Here is a 23,710-nt window from a genome sequence, read left to right on the forward strand (position 1 = left end):
ACTGCTACATTTTCTTCTACTGTGAAGTAGAGTATGATGAAAGTATCAACCCGTAGGGTTATTAGGATTAAATGAATCGATACGTGTATTTCGAACTTGTTTTTCATTCTGTAAGGGCTATATGATGACCAGTAAAAAGAACAACATTATCGTCAACATCGTTAGGTTGAGGTGCCTGGAGGATGCTAAGAGAGGCAGATGAAAAAATAAACTAATTATATGGGGAACTTGGGAGAGAGTGCTGGCTTGGACATGAGGAGTTGGATATGATGGTGTTTAGGTGGTGGTTGAAAGAGTGGACACATCATCTGGGGAGAGTATATGGTGAGAAGGGTTCCAGGGCCAAGTTCAGGACCCTTGTGATGACCAGCATTTAAAGATGTAGAAGGACAGGACCCAGAGAAGGAATGATGAGCAGACAGATAGAAGGGAAACCAGGTAAGAGGTCTGTGGGAGAAACCAAAGAAAATGACAGCGTCATGGGCATTGGAGGCTATAGAGAGGGCCTCCAGGAAAAGGACTGAAAGCTGTAGCTTGAATTTAACTTGTGGCACCAGTCACCTTGAGAACAGTTTCCCTGATGGGGACAAAAAGCAGCTCATGATGAATCAAAGAGTGAACTATGAGGAGTATAAATGTCTATATAGTAAAAATGAAAATTAAATCTCCACCTAGCCTATCTGTTTAGAAAGAAATTATGGTTTTTTTGCATACCTAACACCACAGGAAGTGGTGTGGGGAAGGTATGACCTGGACTGAAATCTTCACTATTTTTTCCACAGGGTTGTGCTTCAAAAACTGCAACCATCTCAGGTAGGAGTCTAGCCAAGCCCAACTCCTCCGTTTTGAGGAAAACACCTGGTCCGAAAGCCAACGCGGGGCCTTCTGTTTCCTGCTTGAGGCGGAATAGTGACAGTAGGAATCTCAGCTCTGATCGAGCCGTATCTCCCCAGAGGATAAGGCGTGTGTCCAGTTCTGGTAAGAATAAAATAATTCAGTTGTTTATAGCAGCTTATGAATTATTTGAATGTAAAATTAGTTCTATCGGGAAGCAGCAAGACAGGTTTTGGTTATGGAACTCTAACGCATTGTGTCACTAAAGCATTTGACCTTTTGTGGACCAGCATCTTGCATAGGGAAGACGGAAGGAAGTCCAAGACACAGCCCTGATGCTTGAGCATCACAAAGGCTGGTTGGGGAGAGACAGATGTGCCTAAAGCAATGGAAAAGCTGTTCAGAAGCATCTATATATACACCCACAGTTGGGCACTGGTTATATACAAGTCGTTTCACTTTCAGATGTTTTACAAAATGGTTACGTGCATACTAATACGAGGGTGAGTCAAAAATTATCTGCACTCTGGTTATATTAAAATTTCTGTAAATTCTGCAGCCAGAGAGCAGGTGATTTTTGACCCACCCTCGTACTTGAGTGATACACTACTAGTTTCATACTGCACCCTCATCATGTATGAAGAGACTAGGATTTTTCTGGAATTTTACTGAAAGATATAAAATCTTCAGGAATGTGAGGGTGACTAAAAAGTTAAACTTCTCTAATACCAACTTTTATTCATGTTGGCTTGTATATTACATGTGTAACGTCATATTAGATTTACAAAATTTGAGAGGTTCCAAAGTAGCTATTAAGTGTCTTCCTAAATTTGGCAGTGGTTTGCATTTCTCTCTGTTACAAATCAGAACAGGAAATGGGAAAGGCAGCCCCTTTCATGGGACTAAGATGAAAAGCCTGCTGGCCGTAACAGTTGACCTAGAACACTCTACAGGGAACACCCGTCATTGTAGCAGGTACAACCTTGAGCAAATGAAAGGCATGTCAGATAGATTTAGAAGTAAGCTCCCTTTTAAAAATAGTGACTGCTATTGAATGGTCTGGGAAAAAAAGTGTGTGAAGATTTATGTGTTCACACATGTGAGAACATTTTGCAGAAACTAACAAACCCAACTAAATCCCCAGAGGATCTCTTTACCTGTCTACACCTTAGTATTTTTAGGATTTATTTTCCAATCCTATTATGAAGCTGTCATGTGAGACGCTTATAACGCGCAGACGTGTTTTAAGGGTGATTTGCTTAGGTTCAGGCCTAAATAAATCAGGCCTTGTGCATCAAGGTCTTGAGGGTCCTGGGGAAGAAACCGAGGAAGAGGGATGACTAGAGAAGGTGGGATTGGCACGTGTTTCCATTTCTATCCCCAGAGGAGCTGAGTGGGAAGGAGGAATTGCTCAGCTTGAAGTGTTCATCCTTTGAGAGAGAAACAGAAGGGGTGCTAAAGACATCGGGAGAAGCAGCAGTCCTTATTTTGGATGTTGTCATGGTTTGGGGGAGTTGGGGCATAAGTGAGATCAAAGCTTTGGTGCTTGCTGTTGCTGCCATACAAGGTTTATGGATTTTCCAGATGGTGGGGAGCCCGCTTCCTACTTCGGCGTCAGTGGCCCCTGTGGTTTGGCGGCCGTGGCCGCTGGCAGCCTGGCCTGTTGTGGGGAGCACTGTGGTCTAGCACCACCGTGGCCCCAGGGAGCTGCCTGCGCTGGTCATTTATATACCTTCCCCAGGCTTCTGTGAAGTGGGAGGGTTCGAAAAAGTCAGGCCCTATCAGCTTCTGCAGTCCTCATCTTTCTAGGGGCAATTTGGAGCTCACCTAATTTTCTGAGTAGTGGCTGCTACTCGTGTGATTCCCTGGACCATGGTACTCAAATCCCAGAAAACCTGAAACACACAGACTTTTAAGAAATTAGGCCAGTACCCAGAATATATTGTAAAAGATGGGATTTTTGTATGCAGGTGATCCCACCTAGGAGTGACACATTTTTGAAGTCCCTTTACTGTATGCTACATAATGCCATGCCTTAAAGAGAGAAAAGTGGGTCTGCTTCATCTGAAAGAACAAGAAATTTATTGAGCTTTTATTAACCTGTGTAAATAAGCTTAATAACTAAGTTATGCTTTCAGAGTTTTCAATCCAAGATTAAAAATTAAATTATCTCTTACCTGGTGATTTTCTATATATAAATGGAAAAAAAAATCAGTGTAACCAAAAATTTTGTGGATTTGCATTTGAGTTTTCTTACGTTAATGGTTGGAAGACTAACTTGATTATGCTGTTATGTTTTTAAAAATTAGTAGCAACTAACTTGTTTGGATGCTCACGATAAATTGAGAGGTTTTTATTGTGGAGAACAGGAAACTTAATCATCACAGAGTTGAAAGTAGAACAGAAAATCAAGAAGCAAAAACAATGTGCCTTTGGATGGTAGAGAGCATGTTGCCATTCACTGTACAATGAAGTGTTTGTGTTTCAGAAAATTGAAACCAAATGGATATCCTCTGTGCCCATACAAAGTTACTCTCCTGAAAGGTAACCAGCAGGAATGTTCCAGCCGACTTGGGGTTTTCAATAAATCCTTTCAGAGAACTAAGTGGAAAACCAGACTTGGAGTTGAAATTGCTATTTTCTTGAAGCTTTGAAATGAGTATGAGAACGAATTGTAATTAAACTCAGTGGAACTTTTCCATTTCACTTGTGAAAATCTGGCACTTATAATGTACAGCCTGATGACTGTAGTTAACTGCTGTATGATATAGGAAAGTTAAGAGAGTAAATGCTGAGAGCATATCTCATTACGAGGGAAAAAAAAGTTTTTTAATCGTATCTGTGTGAGGATGGATTTTAACGAAACTTATTGGGGCAATCCACTTCACAATACACGTAAGTCAAATTATTATGCTGTACACCTTAAACTTATACAGTGATGTATGTCAATCATATCTCATTAAAACTGGAAATAAAAAAGTAACTTAAAAAATCTAGAAGTTCATCTGCAACCAGATTAGAAGTGATTATAACAAACCCGATCCAAAGTATCTTTGTTTCTTTGTATGTGTTGTAACTATCCAATTAAATAAGATGAGATAAGCAAGGAAAACTATTTCTTTTTTTTTAAAATACATTTATTTATTGGCTGTATTGGGTCTTCGTTGCTGCACACGGGCTTTCTCTAGTTGCTGCAAGTGGGGGCTACTCTTCATCGTGATGCACAGGCTCCTCATTGTAGTGGCTTCTCTTGTTGTGGAGCACAGTCCCTAGGCACATGGGCTTCAATAGTTGCGGCACATGGGCTCAATAATTGTGGCTTACGGGCTCTAGAGCACAGGCTCAATAGTTGTGGCGCACAGGCTTAGTTGCCCCGTGGCACGTGGAATCTTCCCAGAGCAGGGCTCGAACCCGTGTCCCCTGCATTGGCAGGCGGATTCTTAACCACTGCGCCACCTAGGAAGTCCAAGGAAAACTATTTCTAATAATAATTGCAATGCCAGTGATAGAAGCTTACAGTTATTAAATGCTTACCAGGTTCCGGACTTTGTCTTTATCATTTCACCCATAAATTCATTTAATCCTCGTAATAGTTCTGTGAGGCTTATCTGCATTTTACAGAAGAGGAAACCATCACAGTGAGGTTAAATAATTGGTCAAGGTTACGCAGCTAGAAAGTGGCAGAGGTCGCAGATTCAGACCAGGTAATAGGGCTGTGGAGTCCATGCTCTTAACCTTCCCGTTATTAGTCTAAACAAACCCTTTCAGTCTGACCATGAGGTTTGGAAAAATTAAAATTCTTATGCTCTTGTGAATACTTTAGAAACTGTGGCTGAACATTCTGTATCAGTTTACCATGATGGAAATGCCTTTACGTGGTCATTGCAGCTTAATGCTGCTTAGGAAATATCTCGAGATCGAGTCGGGCACCTTCAGAGACTGCCTGCCACCCTCTAGCAGAGGTAATACCAGTTCTTACCAGGTTTTAGAGGATAAATGTGTGTGTTCCTTCATACACACATGTAATTGCCCTGCCAGTGACCAGCCTGGGCCAGGTAGGATTACGAGAACAGAGCAGAATGTGCCCCTGCCCTGGGGCTCCTGCACGCTACCCGGAGAGGGCGCATCCCTGTGTCTGCAGCGACACAGAGCAGCACAAAGGGGTCTGTAAGGCGTGTGGAAAAGGTCCTTAAGTGCTTTAGGATTTGGAGGGAAAGAAGAATGTTCAGGGGCCCATCTGATCATACCAGAGCCTGAAGAAAGGCCTCATGAAAGACATGTTTCTCTAGAAGAAAACTGTAAGACCAATTCAAAAGGGTAAACCCTTGTGTTAATTCATTTTATTGTGGGTTAGTAAAATAAATGCCTCTCAAACCAGGAGTAATCCCAAACCTGTAATGAGTTGCCTACCCTTAAAGCTTTCTCTTCCTTCCTGCTCAGTTGTTTTTGTAAACTGATTTCTTGTTTGTTTAGTGTTAGAGCGATTTAAAAATCGTTTCAATTTCCTTTTGTATCATTTGGGCCTTTTCTAGGCAAGAGTTTGAGAGAGCAAGCAAAATCACGAGAGGTGTACTCACGCTTGCAGAAGATAGTTATTAAAAGCCAGAAATGATCATCTAATAACTATTCTAAAAGCCAATTTTAATGTGTTGCTTACAGATGTTTCTGTATTTATATGTAATGAAACCACGTTTTAAAGAATGTATCTCAGTGTTTCTTGCCATAAAAAAGTAAGGTTTTTCAGTGCTAATGAAAGCTGTTCTAATGTATAATTTCATTTAATTCTCATAACTCATAAAGTGTACATACTATGATTATTTCCATTTACAAATGAGGGTTTTGAGGTTTTGAAAGTTTAAGCAACTTGCCCAAAGTTACAAAGTTAATATTTGGTGGAGACAGAGAACAGGCTCTGAAGTCTAGTCCTGGGGTCTGTGCTCTTCCCCCTGCCGTCCACTGCGGACACGCAGTAGTTCTGACACACTCACTGAGTCATTTAACAAGGGTCTGTTGAGTGCCAGCTTGTGCTGGGAACTCTTCTAAGTGCTGGGCGTGTAGCGGTGCACAAAAGAGTAATTCTTGTCCCTGTGGAGCTTAAATTATAGTCGGAAAATCAAATACATGGATAAAATGTTTAGCGTGTAAGGTGATAAGTGCCAAGGAGAAAAAGCAGGGACGGGAGATAGATCTTTAAATAGGAGAAGGGGTGGGGGGTAATATTTGGCCATCAGAGGGGAGAACCTTCCAGGCAGAGTAAACAGCAAGTGCGAAGATCAAGGTGAGGCAGTGGGGATGAAGCCTGAGGATCAGCGAGCTGCTGGTGTGTGTGTGAGTGAGTGAGTGAGTGAGTGAGTGAGTGAGTGTGTGTGTGTGTGTGTGTGTGTGTGTGTGTGTGTGTGTGTGTGTGTGTGGCGGGGCCAGGCACCCGGAATGAGGCCAACCAAGGAGGGCCTTGGAGCACCTGGGAGACAAGCATCTTCTCTCTTCTGCCTTACTAACCTCGTCACTGTGAGTTCTTGGTCATTTTGCAGGCATTCCACACACTTCTGCTCACCTGGCAAGTCATCCTGGAACAGATTGCTTTGTGGAATGACTCATAAAGTGTGCAGTCTGTCTTATTCGTCCATTCAAGAAATGTTCTGAGTCCCTGCTGTGTCCTGGGCTGTCTGCTAGATTCTGAGAATATGAACATGAGTTGTATGCCCTCTTAATGAGCTCACTAGTTGGAGGGTGAGGTGAAAAGGGGTGTTTCGGAAAATCATTTGAGTGCAGCCTCTTCATTCTTCAACCCCCACCTGAACTGTCCTGTTCTCTGGGACACTTTGCGTTTATTGTGCTGTGTTGGAGTTATTTTCTTCCACGTCTGTGCCATCCATAAGGATAGAGTCCAGGTCTTATTTTTATATTTTCCAGCACTCAGCACAGTGCACCTATTACACAACAGGTGTTCAAATGTTGTCTGGCTTGATTTGAGTGGAAACTTGTATGAAGTACTGTGTGTCCGCAGTAAAGGAAACACTACTAGCTCAGCCCGAGGCAAGACTGGAGAAGGGTGGTGACATTGAACTGGCCTTGGAATGTGCCCGTAGGGGTTTGTCAGGCATGGAAGGTTGCCGGCATTCCTGGGGGTGCAAACGCAGCCTGGGGTGTCTGGGGAACATGGCGGGCTGGTTCAGCTTGCCTGCAGCAGGCTGTGTGTTGGCGTAAGTGATGGGTGAGCCCCAAGAAAGGTCGAGACAGATCGGTTCTAATAGTTTAGGCACAGACTTACTTAGGCACAAGTAAAAGTCACACCAGTAATTGGGAGTAGAAAGCAGAGTGAAAATATTAAAAGTGTTTTGCAGGAAGAGGGTCTGGTCAGCTCCATTGGTGGTGAATAGTCCCAAGTGTCTACTCAAACTTTCTTGTCTGGGTGGTCATGGGATGAAATAGGGACTAGAGCAGCAGGAAGAGGCTGTCAGGAAGAGAATGGTGGGTCAGTTTGGGGCATGTTGAACTTGAAGAGACTAAAGACTGAGAAAGCACCTCAAAGGGGTGTGTGCATGTTTGAGGTTTAAGACAGTAGAAATGGGTGGCGAGTGAGGAATCCTGTGGGAAAGGAGCTGGTGGAGAGATGAAGGACGAGGATGAGTGACAGCCAGGCGATGGAAGCATCCGAGTGTGTCCAGGCCACAGACAAGTTGGTCTTTGAAATAGAGACGGGGGTGCAGAGTGTGTAGATATAGGTCCACTCGGAGGATTAAATAGTGGGGGGTTAGGAGTGAAAATTCAGAGTAGCAGCTGTGGAGAATGGACAGCTTCCCCTTTTAGATTTTCTGGCTTATTTTTGTGAGGTTAGGTGATTTCTTTCAGGTGGGTGTGTGCAGATTTTATTGATTTATTTTTGTAGTCTTAGAAAGGGAAATTAATGGAAGACAGTGTTCAGTTTTGAGTCTCAATGATCTCATTGTTCAAAGCAGCTCTGCTCGTGAACCTTGGCTTCTAATGAGCTAGGAGGCTCCCCGTGTGCCTGCCTCGCTTCTTAATAGGAGTTCTCAGGGTGACTGCCAGGTGAGCTCACTCACCACCAAGTCAGTACATTTGCTGATGAACATGTGAAGAGCTTTGTTCATCTTTGTGGTACCTGGGAAAGGATGCAACCTCTCTAAGCCTTTGACTGACTACACCCTTAGTTGCGAGGCACATGTTCCCAGGCCCGTGACTCAGGAAGTTACTTTTGTTTAATCTCCACCTGAAGCAGCAGACATCTTGTGAACATACTTGCAGAAACAGGTACTAACAGTATCAGTGTGCTTCTGTGTAATTCGAGTCATCACGAGAACCTTGTTCTGTGGGATGTTCTTTTTTCTCTGTCAAATGGCTGCCCTCCTAAAACTTGCTTTGTTTTTCTGGTGACTCACCTGTACTGCTGTGACTTTGTCTTTTGAGTTTAGTCTTGAATCTAAGCAAATGGTGATGGTTTCTTGTTCCCTACTAATATAATATTGCCTTAGCTAACTCAAGAATGTGGAATACTGAAGTCACATTTTGTAATATATAAATGTAGAATACTGCTGAAATTCTGCATTTTGGAAGGTAATTTATTCTTGTAGCGGACAGTTTGAAAATGTAAAACTGTGCAAGTCATACTCCAGAGCCTGAGGACTCATGGGATGAGTAAGACATGATTCGTGGCCTCAAGGTATCAGCCAAGATGGGACAGTGGCACGTTCATTCCTCATCACATCTGTCCTTATAGGACTATTAAAAAAAAAAAAGCTGTAGGATTTCAGAAGAGGGTAAGATTATACATATCAAGTTTGTTGAACAACTTCCTTGGAATAATAATATAGGTAATTCTCTAATATAATAGAGGTACATCTTTATATTACAGAAGGACCAATCTTGGTTTAGTATTGATGTTCTCTGCTGTTTTAATTTTTGCCACTGAGACCCCAGAATTTAAAATAAGAAGGATACATACGGATGGGGGTGTTTTCAGGACTTGGCTGGTGCCCTAGGAAGTAGAAATGAAGGCACAGTTGAGATTCAGAGTATGGAATGTGAAGTACAGTCAGTGCAGAGTGTATGGACATTTGGAGGAGGGCGGGTGGGCAATTAGGATGCGATGCACTGGTGTTCAGGCAGTCAGCACAGAGAAGAGGTGCGGACAGCGCCCAGGTCTGTCCACGTCAGGAAAGGTACGTGGGGGGCATTGTCCCAAGCAAGGCATCTGCCCCTCTCCTATCTTGAATTTAACCAGCTCATTTGAATGTCACATCAGGTTTCCGATGTCCCCTTCCCGGGAGGCTGTTTAAAAAGTATAGCCCTTGAGAAGTGGGAAGCGGGGTGGGGGGGGAACACCCTTAACCTCATCAGTGCCAGATAATCTTGACCTTCATAATTTTTAGCTCTTCAGTGCCTTGTCTTTGTGCATATTTCCATGCACATACGCTTACATATTTCTAATGGGAACAAACAGTTCCTACTGTTTTAAACACCCCATGCCTGACAGTCGGTAGGCACTTACTTAAGTTGATGGAATATTCTTTTTCATTTTAAAAGGTGTGGTGCCTATTTTCTTAGATCCTTAAGTTTTTAGATATTCTTTAAAAATATGGTTTCAAATAACTTCGTTACCATCTGAACGTGCTGTGGTTTATTTCTTCAGACTTTGTACATGAGGCTGTTTGCCGTGTTTTTTTCAGTATGTTAAACCACTCTGCACTGAAGAACTTTGCCTGTTAGTACTTAAGCGGGTCGGAGAAATTACTGAGATACATTCCTTGAGGTGGAATCAGAGGGTGTGGGCCTTTTTAAGGCTTTGGATACACGTTGCCAAGTTGCCCTCCAGAAATAGCGTGCAAGTCTGTGCTCCTACTCCGAGCATGGAAGCGTGTTCCCCAACACCCTAGCCAATACGTATCTTTCAGTTTCTTTATTGGAGTGTAGTTGCTGTACAATATTATGCGAGTTACAGGTGTGTAATATAATGATTCACGATTTTCAGAGCTTATACTCCATTTATAGTTTTTATAAAATATTGGCTATGTTCCCTGCATAGACGTGTCTAACGCTCTTGCCAAATAGTCACTGTTTAGGAAAGTGCATAATGGTATCTTATTTTAATTGGCATATGCTTGGCACTCAGATATTTGTTGGATAAATGTCGATATAAGGGTCAAAGTGCCTGAGGTACAGAAGTGAATACAAGATCAAGACGTGCCCTCTGTGAAGTTACATTCTGGTGGGAGAGACAGGTTGTTCGTAAGTATACAAAGTATAGAGGATGTTTGACAGCGTATAGTACTAAAGAGAGGAAAAATACTAACCCAGAAGAGGGGGGTATGAAATGTGGGGCTGTATGGACATGGGAGAGGGAGAGAGTGAGGGAGAGAGAAAGTGGTGGAAAGAGAGAAGGGGTGGCTTCTGAGTAAAGGCTTGGGGGAGACAGCCGTGTGAATATCCGGAAGAAGATCGCACCAGTCAGGACAAACAGCAAGTGGAAAAACCGAGGTGAAGCTTAACTAACAGCTCTAGGAGTAGCAACGAATGAAGGAAGGAAAAGTGAAATAGGAGATGAGGTTTGGCAGGTAGTGGAGAGCCAGATCACGTACAGATCTTGAGAATCATAAGGACTTTTGTTTCTTTATTATTATTATTATTATTATTATTAATTTTTATTGGTATATAATTGATTTACTATATTGTGCTAGTGTCTGCTGTACAGCAAAGGGAGTCAGTGTTACATGTACATTTACCTCCTCTTTTGTAGATTCTGTTCCCGTATAGGTCATTACAGAGTATTGAGTGGAGTTCCCTGTGCTACACAGTAGTTCTTTATTAGTTCTCTATGTTATATATAGTGGTGTGTATACGTCAGTCCCAATCTCCCAATTTATCCCTCCCCCCCGCCCTTTACCCCTTGGTAACCATAAGTTTGTTTTCTACATCCGTGACTCAATTTCTGTTTTGTAAATAGGTTCATTTGTACCATTTTTTAAGATTCCACCTACAAGGATATCATTTGATATTTGTCTTTCTCAGTCTGGCTTACTTCACTCAGTATGACAATCTCTAGGTCCATCCATGTTGCTGCAAATGACATTATTTTGTTCTTTTTTTATGGTTGAATAATATTCCATTGTATATATGTACCGCATCTTCTTTATCCATTCCTCCGTTGATGGACATTTAGGTTGCTTCCATGTCCTGGCTATTGTAAATAATGCTGCAGTGAACATTGGGGTGCATGTTTCCTTTCAAATTATGGTTTTCTCTGGGTATATGGCTTTTAACCAAAATGACTTTATTTTTAACAGAACCGTTGTGACAGCCGTGTAGAGAATACGCTGAATGGGAGTGAGGGACTCATCAGAAAGATCAATGAGAAAGTATCACTGTAATCATGGCAGGAGATTGTGGCTTCCACAGGGTTGTGGAGGGGCTGGCTGAGGGGTTAGAGGGGGGCCAGGTTCTAGATACATGTGTTGAAAATAAAGCCAACAGGATTTGCTGTTGGAATGAGAGTTGAGAGTAAGAGAGGAGTCAGAGATGACTGTCGGCGTTTTGGTGTGAGCGGTGGCAGGGCTGCTGCCGTGAGCTGAGGTGGGGAAGGATGATGGAGACACAGATGTTGGGAGGTGGGTATCAGGATCTCAGCTGTACAGGCATCCTGTTGAGATGAGTAATTGGTGCATATGTGAAGGTGTAGAGTAGAAAGTTGGGTGTACACGTCTGGGGTGCATAGGAGAAGTCTGGTTGAGGGAGATCAGTTTGGGATTCATCAACAGTTAGATGGTATTTAAAGCCACTAGACTGGATGAGATTACCCCGAGAGGAAGCGTAGAAAGAGAACAGGTCAGGGGCACCTTTGGGGAATTCCGTGGTGTCTCCGAAGTACCTCTGGGGTCCTCTTAAGCTTTAAAGGGCTAGAAGGAGGAGAAGGAGTCACAAAGGAGACCAAGAAGGAACATCCAGGAAGGTAGGAGGGAAGTCAGTGGAGGGTGGTATTCTGGGGGCCAAGTAAAGACAGGATTTCAAGGAGAGAGGAGGAGTCAGCTGCACCAAATGCTGTTGACAGGAGCACGTGGTAGTCAAAGACACAGATTGTTTTAAACCGAAGGCTGTGCGTTTACTTAACAGGAAGCCAGAGGTAGGCAGTTTCTGGGTTGGTGATTCAGTACTGTCATCTTTCTGTCCTTCCACTCGCCCTGCCTCAGCACGTTGCCGCTGTCTGTGACTTTTCAGTTAAAGTATGGTCGCTAAGAGTTCCAAGCGCGAAGTCCTGCCGCAGTGCACAAAGGCTGGGAGAGAAGGACGGACAGTAGCCCTTTCTCCTGACGTGCCTGCCTGCCTTTATCAGGGAGAGACGGTCTTACTCAACACCTCCCCCCCCGGCACCCTTACCTTTAAGTCTTGTTGGCACACACCGGATCACATGGTCACCCCGAATGTGAAGAAAGGTTAGGACCGCAATTCTTTGGCTTTTTAAACCCTTCTACAGGATGTGAGCAACGGAAGTGGGGATCAGGAATGACAGCTGGGGAGCCATGACGTGAAAGATGTTCGACATGATAAGGTTAAATTGAAAAGAAAAAAAAGTTGGGTTGACTATTTTAATTTACTCTTGTTTAGAGCTTTTGCTTTTACTTATACTGTTTGGGGTATATGATTCTTTGTTATTGATTTGATATTATCTGTTGTCCTTTGTCCTGTGTTTTAATGTATGACTTTTTATTTTGTATACAGTGATTTTAAAATTATTCCATTTTTATAGTCATATACATCTTTTAGCTTTTCCTGTGTTTTTATGCTTCACAAGACCTTCTCTACTGAAAGAGAAGATTGATCTATAATTATTATGGTTAATTTGTACGGTGTTGGTTTCCTTTTTAATCCAGTTTTAATATCTTCTTTGTGTATGATGAGAACTAGTAGCTAATATTTATATGTCACTTACTATGTGCCAGGTGCTGTTGTAAGCATTTAAACATATACGCTTTTAACTGTCACACACACCTATGAACTAAGTACCACTATAATCACCCCCACTCTTACATATGAGGACACAGCTCAGAGAGATTAAGCAGGTTGCCCTTGGCCGGGTATGGTGGAGCTGGGTTTAAACCTAGGTGGTCTGGCTCTAGATTATCGACTTTTAACCACTACACCATGCTGCTTCTCACATTTTAATTTTTAAAAAATTCAAATATCTTAATATCACAAATAAATGTCTTTACTGATTTGAAATATCTCCACTATCTTATTCTGAATTTTTATATTTCTGAGGTTGATACAGCCGTTTATTAACCTGTCAATATAATTTTTGCCACTAATAGACTTTGTGTTTTATAATAGACTATAATAACTAGTAGCACAAATTCCCTCTATTTTTTTAAACCTTAAAACATTGTAGTAAAATATATATGACATAAAATTTCCCCTTTTAACAACTTAAGTGTACAATTCAGTGGTATTAAGTCCATTCCCATTGTTGTACAACCCCCAACACCATCCCATCTCCAGAACTTGTCATCATCTCCACCTGAAACTATCCATTGAACACTGACCCCTTATTATTCTCTCCTTCCCGCAACTCCTGGTAACCACCATTCTGTTTTTCTGCCTCTATGAATCTGACTACTCTGGGTAACTTATATAAGAGGAACTGTACACTATTTGTCCTTTTGTGACCGACTTATTTTACTTAGCATAATGTCTCTAGGTCCATCCACGTTGTAGCCTAGGTCAGAATTTCCTTCTTTTTTAAGGCCGAATAAACATTTCATGGTCTGTATATGCCACATTTTGTTTATCCAGGCATTTACTGATGGATACTTGGATTGCTTCTACCCTTTGGCTATTATGAATAATGTTGCTATGAACCTGGTGTACAGATATCTCTTGAGGATCCTGCTTTCAGTTCTTTTGGGTGAATACCCGCGAGTTGAATTGCTGGATCATAAGGTGGTTCTGTGTTTAATTTTTGAGGAACCCGACATATCGTGTTCCACAGCAGCTGTACCATTTTAGTATTCTAGCACCGATGCACGGGACTCTAATATCTTCACGTTCTTGCTGACAGTTATTTTCTGTCTTGTTTTTATAATAGGCATCCTAATAGGTGTGAAGTGGTATCTTATTGTGATTTTGATGTGCATTTCCCTAATGACTAATGATGTGGAGCAATTTTTCATGTACCTCTTGGCCATTGTATATCTTCTTAGGAGAAAAGTCTAGTCAAGTCCTTTGCCCATTTTTAAATCAGTTTTCTTTGTTGTTGCCATTGGTGTTGAGTTATAATCCTCATTTTTATGTCTAAAATTTTTAAACTATTCTTACTGATTGTAGAGTAGTTTAAATTGTTTAAAAAACCTTTCCCAATTTCCCCTTTAAAAATAATCACATATGACTTAGATAGGAATAGTAATTAATTAATATGTTAATTCAGGGAAGAATGAACATGTATGTCCCACTTATTCAAATCTCTTATGCTCCTCATTTTTGTAATTTTTCATCTTACTAGCACTATTTGATACATTCATTCATGGAAATAGTGTGCGTGCATGTCCACGTCTGTGTGTGCAACTATTTTTGTTGCTTAAGCAAAGGGCCTTTTTCCTTTTTTTTTCCTGTTGTGTCAGAAAGCTGTTTGTTGTACAGTATTTATTTTTTATGCAGCTTATCAGGTCTATTTAAAAAATTTTTAGACAGCAATACTCTACCTTTGAAGCAAAATTTTTAAACATCTGCATTCGTGTCAACAAGAGAATTTGGTGCTTCCAGGTTGAGAGTGAATCTGGGGCCACAGTCTCACATTTGTATGATTTATTTCTGTTGATTCTTTTTTTATCCCTTTGGGTAGCCTTACTTTAGTTTCATAATAATAATTCCTAGTTACCATAGGTCCTTACTCCAAAAGTCACTTCCTCTATATAGTTGTATTTAGAGAACCCAAGTTATAATCATAACTTTAAACATCTTCTCATTTTTTGTATTTTAACTATCTATGTTTATTTGGCATTTTCTCTTCCTGACTCTAGTAGTTAATGGCCCTTGCGTCCCTTAATACTACTTACTATACTTTATATAATAGTCTAATTTATATTTTAAATTGCATATATTAGTGTGTAGCTTATATATTCAGACTGACCTCAGTAATCTTTTCATCGTCTGGTGAAAACCCCCATCACCTCTAGCCCTGGCAGGTGCACTAGGCTCCGAAGTGTTCCCCTGATTTTAAACCCTTCCCTTCGTTCAGCTCTTCACACCGCTGCCACAGGATCAAGTTCTGATGCAAGTGCTCAGAAAGCTGCAGTGCCCCTCCCTCTCCATCCTCCCACCACGCCCCACCCCCAACAATCAAAGGCTAAAGTAGCCTGGATTTAAGGCCATCTTTAACTGTAAGCTATTAAATGCCAACGGTAAACTGCCCATCTCTCCAGCCTCATTTTCTTTTTCTTACGCATGACACCTGTGCTCCTCTAAGCAGTGCAAATGACAGAAGAAAATATTTTAATATGATGAGATGCAGTGTATTCTCTAGTAGTTAATTTTGCTGAGAACATTTGGTAGTGATTGCTCTAGAAAAACGTCAGCTGTTTCCAGCACCCTCTACATTTGCAATTACCTTACGTTGTGTAAACAAGTACTAAATACTTGTGTAACGCAGCAGCCCCTCATATGATTCCATTGTCTAGATTTTTGTTAAGATGATCTGTGTCTTCTAATATAGGGAATATAGGAGTCATTTTTTTTTTTCTTTTTTGGTCAACTAATTGAAACATCTTCAGAACCCATAAATTTCACCAGATGTAAAGTACAGCAAGTCATTTTCTCAATGCTGAAAAGTATATTAACGCTGAATTCATTCTGTCTCGTTGAGAGTTCAGAGATGAGAACTTGCTTGGGCTGGTAGATGTTTCTGTGGCTTTGGAAACTGCTCTCATTACCTTGAAGGTGTTTTGTGATCAGTGTGGGACCCACCTTCTTTCCCAGGCCTTTCTTTAAAGAATAGGGGGGGCCAAATTGGAGCTGAGATTACACTCCATTCCTGTGAAGGCTGTGGGAGCATTTTCCTGGAGAATGTGTCATTTAATATCGGTAATCAGAACAAAGGAGTGCCATTCAGGAGATCATTCTTTGGCTTTAATTTCCAATCCAAGGAAACATACCATTATGGTATCATGAAGAAACTTCCAGTAGTAAAGTGACTTTTCATCATGGCCATGTAAAAGTATCAGTTAAGGCACTGACATTTTTTCCCTTTTTCTTAGTAAAATTAAAAGAATTAAAGAGTACCTAATGCTTACAGATGCATAGGAATAAGAAAGATTATTAGAACCTGCTTACTTTATGACCCAATTTATATTTTTAATTCTTTAATCTTTGTCTTGAGTATCTTTTATCTGATTAAATGTTTGACCCCACTGACTTTAATATTTTTTAGTTTTTGTTATAAAAATAGGCTTATTATTTAAAAAATTCACATGGAGTGGTATGTAAGTATATAAAGTGTGAAGGGAAAATTCCCCCTTTCTGCCTGTTCTCTTTTCCCCCATGTTCCACTGTGCTCTATCCCATAAGAGGCTCATAAAAATTTGCTCTATCGTTCTGGAATTTTTCAATATATAGGTTAAGTATAAACTTAAAGAAATAGGGTGATATTAACACTGTTCTTTTTTTTTTTTCACTTAAGTCTTTCTTATGGATTTTCAGTTTCGTAAGGCATTCCTTAATGATTTTTTGTTGTTGAATTACAGTACATTTAATCAGATTTTCCAAGGTGGTTTTCCAAGTAAATTGTTTGATGAAGGTATGCTTCGAATCCAGTAGAATCTCTGTGTTCCTATATAAGGCAAAGTGAAGATGTTATTCTTTCCAGATTTTTCCCTAGACAAAAGATGGTTATAATTATAGAATCAGGACAGATCTGCTGTCTATATGTAGGTTGATGCTAACAGCATGAGCTTAAAATAAACCACTAAGGTCAATAATCTCTCTACAGTTAGATCTTAAACCTTTATGGTTCACAGCTGGGATAAGTTTCATGCTGTGAAGTAAACTGGTAAATGTCACCTTTTCAGAACTGTAAGTCAGAACAGTCCTGCATTGATTTCACTGTTGAAGAATTTGGTGTCTAGATTTCTCAGAGATGGTCAGCCCAGTGTTGCCGTGTCTTTGTTTTTTGTTTTCTCTTTGGCCACACTGCGAGGTTTGTGGGATCTGAGTTCCCTGACCAGGGACTGAACCTGTGCCCTTGGCAGTGAAAGCTCTGAGCCCTAACTACTGGACCGCCAGGGAATTCCCTGACATGTTTTTGGTTTTTTTTTAATTAATTAATTTTATTGTTGGCTGCTTTGGGTCTTTGTTGCTGCACGCAGGCTTTCACTAGTTGCAGCAAGCGGTGGCTACTGTTAGTTGCAGTGCATGGGCTTCTCAGTGCAGTGGCTTTTCTTGTTGCAGAGCACGGGCTTTAGGTTCTCGGGCTTCAGTAGTTGCAGTGCATGGGCTCAGTAGTTGTGGCTCATGGGTTCTAGAGCGCAGGCTCAGGAGTTGTGCTGCACAGGCTTAGTTGCTTCTCAGCACATGGGGTCTTCCAGAACCAAGGCTCAGAGCTGTGTCCCCTGCACTGGCAGGCGGATTCTTAACCACTGCACCACCAGGAAGTCCCTGCCACGTCTTTTAATATTGCTTATGATGTGTATCTTTTACTGCTTCTTTATAAAAGCCCAGTTACGGGTACTTTAGGTCAATTTTGCTATTATGTTCAACCTTAGGACTGTTGGTGAAGCAGTTAAATACCTTTGTTGTGGCCCCACTGCTTCTAGCATTCACTACAGGAGCACCTTCCTAGCAAGAGGAGGGGCTCGGGCTGGCCCCCCAACCCTGGCATTTCTGTCCACAGCACAGTAGAGGGAACAGCGGGCGGGTGGTCAGTTGCCTGCATTCTAGGCCTTTCTGTCGCCAGTTATAGGTGTGTGACCCAAGTAAGCCGTTTAACTGTGTAGGTGGGTTGCTCACCTCTAGACTGCGGACGGTGGTAGTGATGCACTGTTAGGATTCTTCTCCATGTCAAAGGAGCAATCTTTTGGTGAAGTAGGCATCGTGCTGTGTCCTCAGCGCCCGCTAGTCAAGAGTGGTGGTAGTAGAGGGAAGACTTCGCCTGGGGACACAAATTGCCGTCAGATGGAAGGGGTGGGGCTGGATGGGGGTGACAGTGAGACTTGTGGAGGTGGGAGGGGCCCGCCAGGGGAATGATAATTGGGCGGGGGTGGGGGGAGGGTGGGCGCTGAACCTGCTTCTGGTGCCAGGCTGTGTGTTGGAATCAGAGAAGGTACTGACATGAGGCACACCGAGAAATGTCTGTAAACCTGCGATGCTTTCAGAAACAAAGCCGTGAGCCATCCCTTTCTGAAAAAAAAGTTCGTTCTCCAAACGTGCGACGCCTCGACTGCGTTGTGGCCCAGAAATGTTCCTCTGTCCCTTGCCCAGCCTTGCTCATTGTTTCCAGCGTTGACGACTGATCAGAATGTTTTTGCCAAAGGAGCAACAATTTGGTAAATTTACATTCTAAAAAAATCTGTCTATCCCTCCCAGAGCAGGTAAAACCAGTGGCCAAATGTAAATTAAAAAATCAAATGGCTTTTTTGAAATAGTGGTTATTTGTTCATTATTATAAGGAATGTAGAGAAAAATGTCTCCCTTTAATTGACAGACTGTTTGAAGAGTCTGTTAACAAAGGACAAATACACTTGTAGAAGTTTGTTGTGTTGAATGCTTCGATGGAGATGAAAGAAGACATTCATCAAAATTTGTCCATCGCTCTTGGCCTTTAAAATTTTTTAAATTGCTGTTGCTGTTATCATTATAATTGTATGAGTATTTGGCTTCACAGAGGCGTAATTGACAATTGTAAGATATTTGATTTATTTACATATACATTGTGAAAGGATTTCCACCATCTAGTTGATTAACACATCATCACCTCACATATTTATCGTGTGTGAGAACATTTAAGTTCTACTCTCATAGCAAATTTCAATATAGTGATAATGCTGTGTATCAGCTCTAGTTCCCATGTCTTACATTATCCTCAGACCTTAAATATGGGAGAGCTGACAGTCTGTACCCTTTTGCAACCTCTCTTTATTTCCGGCACCCTACTCTGAGCCTCAAAAGAAAAATTAAGTCATTCAGCCAACATTTATTTAGTCTTACTCCACACTGGACACTTTGCCATGTCCTCAGGGATGGAACTGAATCAGGTTTTCTTCCCATTCTCAGGGTCCGTAGAGACTAGTCTGAGATGCATATTGAAGCAGATGCTATGACAGAAGGAAGTATGGGTCTGAGCGCAAAGGAAGGTGTGGTCCATGGTGCTCGGCAGGGCATGTCCTGGAAGGAAGGGCTTTACAGAGAGGTTGTGATTCTCAACTGTGCTTCTCAAACTTAATGTGTATTTAAATTACCTGGGGACCTTGTTAAAAAGGGAGACTGTGAGTCAGTAGACCTGGGGTGGGGCAGCAATGATTTAAAAGAGAATCATCAACTCACTTTGTATTCACTGGGTGGAGTTTGAGGACTGGAGGGAAAGAAGGCCATTGCAGTCACAGGAATGGGCAGAGCAGAAGAATAGAGTAAAACGTCCAGGAAAAATAAAAAGTCGGGGTGTGTGTGTGTGTGTGTGTGTGTGTGTGTGTAGAGAGAGGTAGGGGCACGGCGAAGCATAAGGGGGAAGAAGTGGGTAGAAATCAACCCTAGGACTGCCCTTTATATCCTTAAATATTAATTAAGAAGACTAAAAATACTGTCATCCTGCAGATAATGGGGAATCACAGATTTTAGATTGGATGATGACCTTAGTTTTCATGTTCAGGAGTCAATGCGATGGAACTGGAAAGGATGGAAGGACAGAACTTTAATACAGTAATTTAGGCAGTATTTAAGGGAGTGAATAAGGATTTACAGCATCTGGATTGAGAGGGAGGAAGACCTCTTGGAAAAGAAATGATGTGCCTGGTGAATTGGAACAGCACATCCTGATGTCAGAGAGAGTGACCGGGGTGATTGGAGCAAGACTCGCCGATGTACAAGAGCAGTACAGGGGTGAGGCTGCAGGCAGGAGAACTTTAGATGCCAGGCCTAAGGTGCTTCAGCTCTTTTCTGTATTAAGGTGAGATTTTTGTAAGTGAGATAACTGGGACCCAGTGAGCATTGGAAAAGCTACTTGACTACCTTCTGGTGCCATTAGTAAATGTGATACTATCATTTTCAGCTAAGGTCTTTTTCATCTCTTGATATTCTTCAGTTATATGATCCTAGTCGAATTGAGAGATTTAGTGTTAGATTATATGAGAATCTGATCGGGGGAAGAGATGATTCCAGTGTTTTCGGGCTGGGTAGAAGGAAAAATTAGTTATGGTTAGCCTAAGTAGGTAGGAGGTTGTCTAATTGTCTAAGTTGAAATGTTCAACAAGAAATTGAAAACGTGAGTGGCATTGAGATTCAGGAGCACAGAGCTGCAGATGAGAATTTGGGATTTATCCATATAGGGCAATGGTTAGAGTAAAGTAGATAAAATAGACTCTCCTGGAAAGATGGATATGAAGAAAGTTGGAGCAAAGGCAGGGACTTGGGAAATGCCCGTGTGCAGGCGTGAACTTCAATCAGGATGCTGTGGGTTCAAAGACGCCAGAGAACGGGAAGCATCCGTACATATTTGGCTGATAGGTGGAAACACTTTTGCTGGAAGAGTTAGGAGTTTGAGGACCATTTAAGTTTGGCAAATAAAGAGTAAAGATGAAAAGGTAAGATGAAAAAAGAATGCTAATAATATAGCACCACCTGCTGTTAGGCACTAGGCATTTTTAAATTATCTCAAGTTGATTTTTTCTTCCTGTTTGGGTTTTTTTTTTAATTTTCACCTCTTTTTTGTATGGTAGCCTAGTGTGTGAACGCATGAATGTGTTTACTTCTTAATCCATAATATGGGGGGAAGGCATATCAGTTTGTTTATTCCTTGATTTCAAATTTGCTAAAAGCTTATGTCTCAAATGGCTTTTCTGGTCTCGTGTCAGGTTACAGGATTACAGGAACCCCCTCCTGTGGGATTCTGAATATTCATTTTACATTTTGACTCGCTTGTTCATGTAGGCGTTCAGGTTTACAAGCTTAAAGCTTTTGGAGTGAATAGCAGTGGAAACTTTTTTTTTTTTTTTTTAACCCCCAAGGAAAACCTGCATCCTTGAAAACTGTGCTGCCGTCTTGGGTGAATTTGCCTAGACCACTTCCTAAATCCAAAGCGTCTCTGAAAAGTTCTGCGCTGGGGAGGACAGGAAGCACCTCCTCTATTGCCAGCACTCACAGTGATCTGAGCACTTACAGCAATAACTGTAAGTCAGTCTTATGTCAGACTTTGGAGGGTGTTAAAACTGTAGTTCTAAGAGAAAGCTAATGTGCTACAAATTATCAGAATTTTTGATTCTGTGTTTTAGGGGAAAATATGCATCCTGCTTCTCCCTTGGAATTGCTATAAAAGTTTGGCAGGAAAAACAAATTCTTTCAATGATATTCTCTTTTGATGAATGTGCTATGAAACACTGAAATATTTATCTGTTGAAGGCATCTGGCATTTTTTTTGCATGCAGGATTCTACAGCATACCATTTGAAGATGGTGGGTTTTTTTCTGTTTGTTTAAGGAAAGAGAATCTAGGGGCTGTTGGAACCCAACTGGAAATCAGAACAAAAAGATAACTTCAGTTTCATTTATTTTGTAAATGGCTATGTTTTTTAGATGTGTTTTCTAATTTTAAACTTTGGATACTAGATTCAGTGTATTAGGAATAGTATATTATAACTTCAAGCCTAGTTTTAAGTAATTTACACTGGGAACATTCTGGGGGTTTTCAGTTAGTGTGATTTCTGTTTTCTGTGTATAAAATGAGTAAGTTAATTGAGTTATCTCTTTCATTCAGAAGATGAGTTTGGCCTTAGTGTTTATTTGCTCATTTCCTTTTTAATTTCTTTCACAAAATAATTCTTGGATTACCTAAATTGAACAATTGTGGAGTGCCTACTGTACAGGCACCACTGTAGATGGTGTGAGGGATGTGAGATCTCAAAGAAATGGTCCTCATTCTAAAAGGCATTATAGTTGAGGAGAAAGGATATTTAAGTGGATAATTAGGAGATCAGATAAAACAAGGTATAAGGGAGTGTTGGAGAGGAGGGGAGTTCTCTCTGCTTTAAGGGGGATTAGTTTCTTCTTTCTGGTGAGGGGACAGGGACACCGTGGAGTCATGGTTATTGAACCTTCTGGGTGTGGAGCACTGTGTAGGGTTACCCTACATTCTTTCTTTTCCTCTCAAGTAACTTCTGTTACCCTGATTTTCTATGCGAGGTAATTGCGACTCAGAGAGGTTGTCTCTGGTCCAAGGGCACTCAGCCAGCATGTGACAGCACTGAGAATGTGTCTGTGGAGGGTGAGGCATTGAATTAATGGCTGAATCAATGAGCACATTTCCGAGAGGGCACTTAGCAGCAGGAGCTGGTCTCCCATCAGCGTGAGTAGCCGTCTACCGGAGCTTGAGGAACACTGAAATACGTTACTTGAAATTACACGGGACTATTATCTGCTTACTACTTGAATTTCGAGGTTGTGGCAAAAGGTCAGAGAGATTTGCATGTGTCCGTTGATTCTTGATGATTTGGAAAGGTAATTCACACGTGTATTCTTGTAAGGTCGTTTCCCTTGCAGCGTTCCCTGTCTGTAATAGGAAATTTTAAAAACAACCTGGCAAGACGGACGCACCGAGGTGCTCTCGGCGGGCCGGAGGGCTGTACAGCGCTGGCACGTGTGACACTGGCAGGAGGCACACGCCGTGCAGCCACTGCCCAGTGTCCCCGCCGACGGCCATGTTGCCGTGGCCCCGTTCAGGACCGCGGCTGACACTCCTGAGGAGGGTGTCAAATGCTTTTGTCCATTGCTTTTTGTCTTTTAACAAAGAGGCTTCCCGTGTACCCACAGAGCCTGTCTAGTGGCTGTGTCCCTGTCGCAGATGAAGCATTCACATCAAGGGGTCTCTTTCTTAGTTTGATTTGCTAGCCGGTTTAATCTGTTCTGTGTAGTGCCTTGGAGCTTACAGATTTTTTTTTTTCCCCTCCATTCTAATTCACTAAGAGCAGGCATGAGGGATGGGAGACTGAACATGGCTGCAGTTTTTCCTGCTTAAGCTTGCTTTGATCCTTTTAAATGACTATACCAGGAGGATTTCGCAGTTGTACAGAAACGGATGCTGCTTCGAAAATATTTATCAATTCTACTCTCACCCCACCGGCTGGCTCAGAGAGGCACTATGATGCTACCTTACTGACACTGCTGGTTCTGGGATCCTACAGCCTTTGTATAGTTCCTTTGTTAGCCACGTTTACTGGGAAAAGAAGTAGGTCGACAATTTCTGGTTTGATTCTTTCTTTGTAAGCATGCTTGAATTTTATTCAGTAAATTTATTTAGCATCTCTTGATTGCTATCTTTATAACCTGTAATTTGTTAATTGTAGTATTTCTCAGGCATGTTTATGTTTAAGTTGTGAATGATTCTGTATACCAGTTTCATTGTGTATTTTATGTGTTTTGAGACTCGGACTAAATATAATTGAGCAGCGTTTGTCTATATTCTTTGCACTTAATTATTTTATAAAACACTAGTTAATGGTCTCATTCTTTATTAAATAACTGGTAGTTTTTGTGTGCATACCTAATCATTGTACGAGCATAGGAAAATACTTTCCTAGGATTAAAATGAAAACATCACATTTTAATTATTTTACTCATATCTAAAAATATGTAAAACGTGCACTTTTAAAAGATTATCTTAAAACATGAAAAAATCA

The 23,710-nt window shown here is 41.4% G+C and overlaps 1 protein-coding gene across 1 annotated transcript in view; it reads left to right on the top strand.

Annotated features, from left to right (window-relative positions):
* Positions 1 to 23,710, top strand: part of MTUS1 (microtubule associated scaffold protein 1) — a 157,107-nt gene that overhangs the window by 64,473 nt on the left and 68,924 nt on the right. Inside the window, 2 exon segments of the mRNA XM_057696751.1 lie at positions 783 to 978; positions 21,048 to 21,209. Coding sequence (XP_057552734.1) covers positions 783 to 978; positions 21,048 to 21,209 — 358 coding nt within the window.

Source organism: Hippopotamus amphibius, chromosome 10 (assembly GCF_030028045.1).
Source record: "Hippopotamus amphibius kiboko isolate mHipAmp2 chromosome 10, mHipAmp2.hap2, whole genome shotgun sequence".
Classification (NCBI taxonomy): Eukaryota; Metazoa; Chordata; class Mammalia; order Artiodactyla; family Hippopotamidae; genus Hippopotamus; species Hippopotamus amphibius.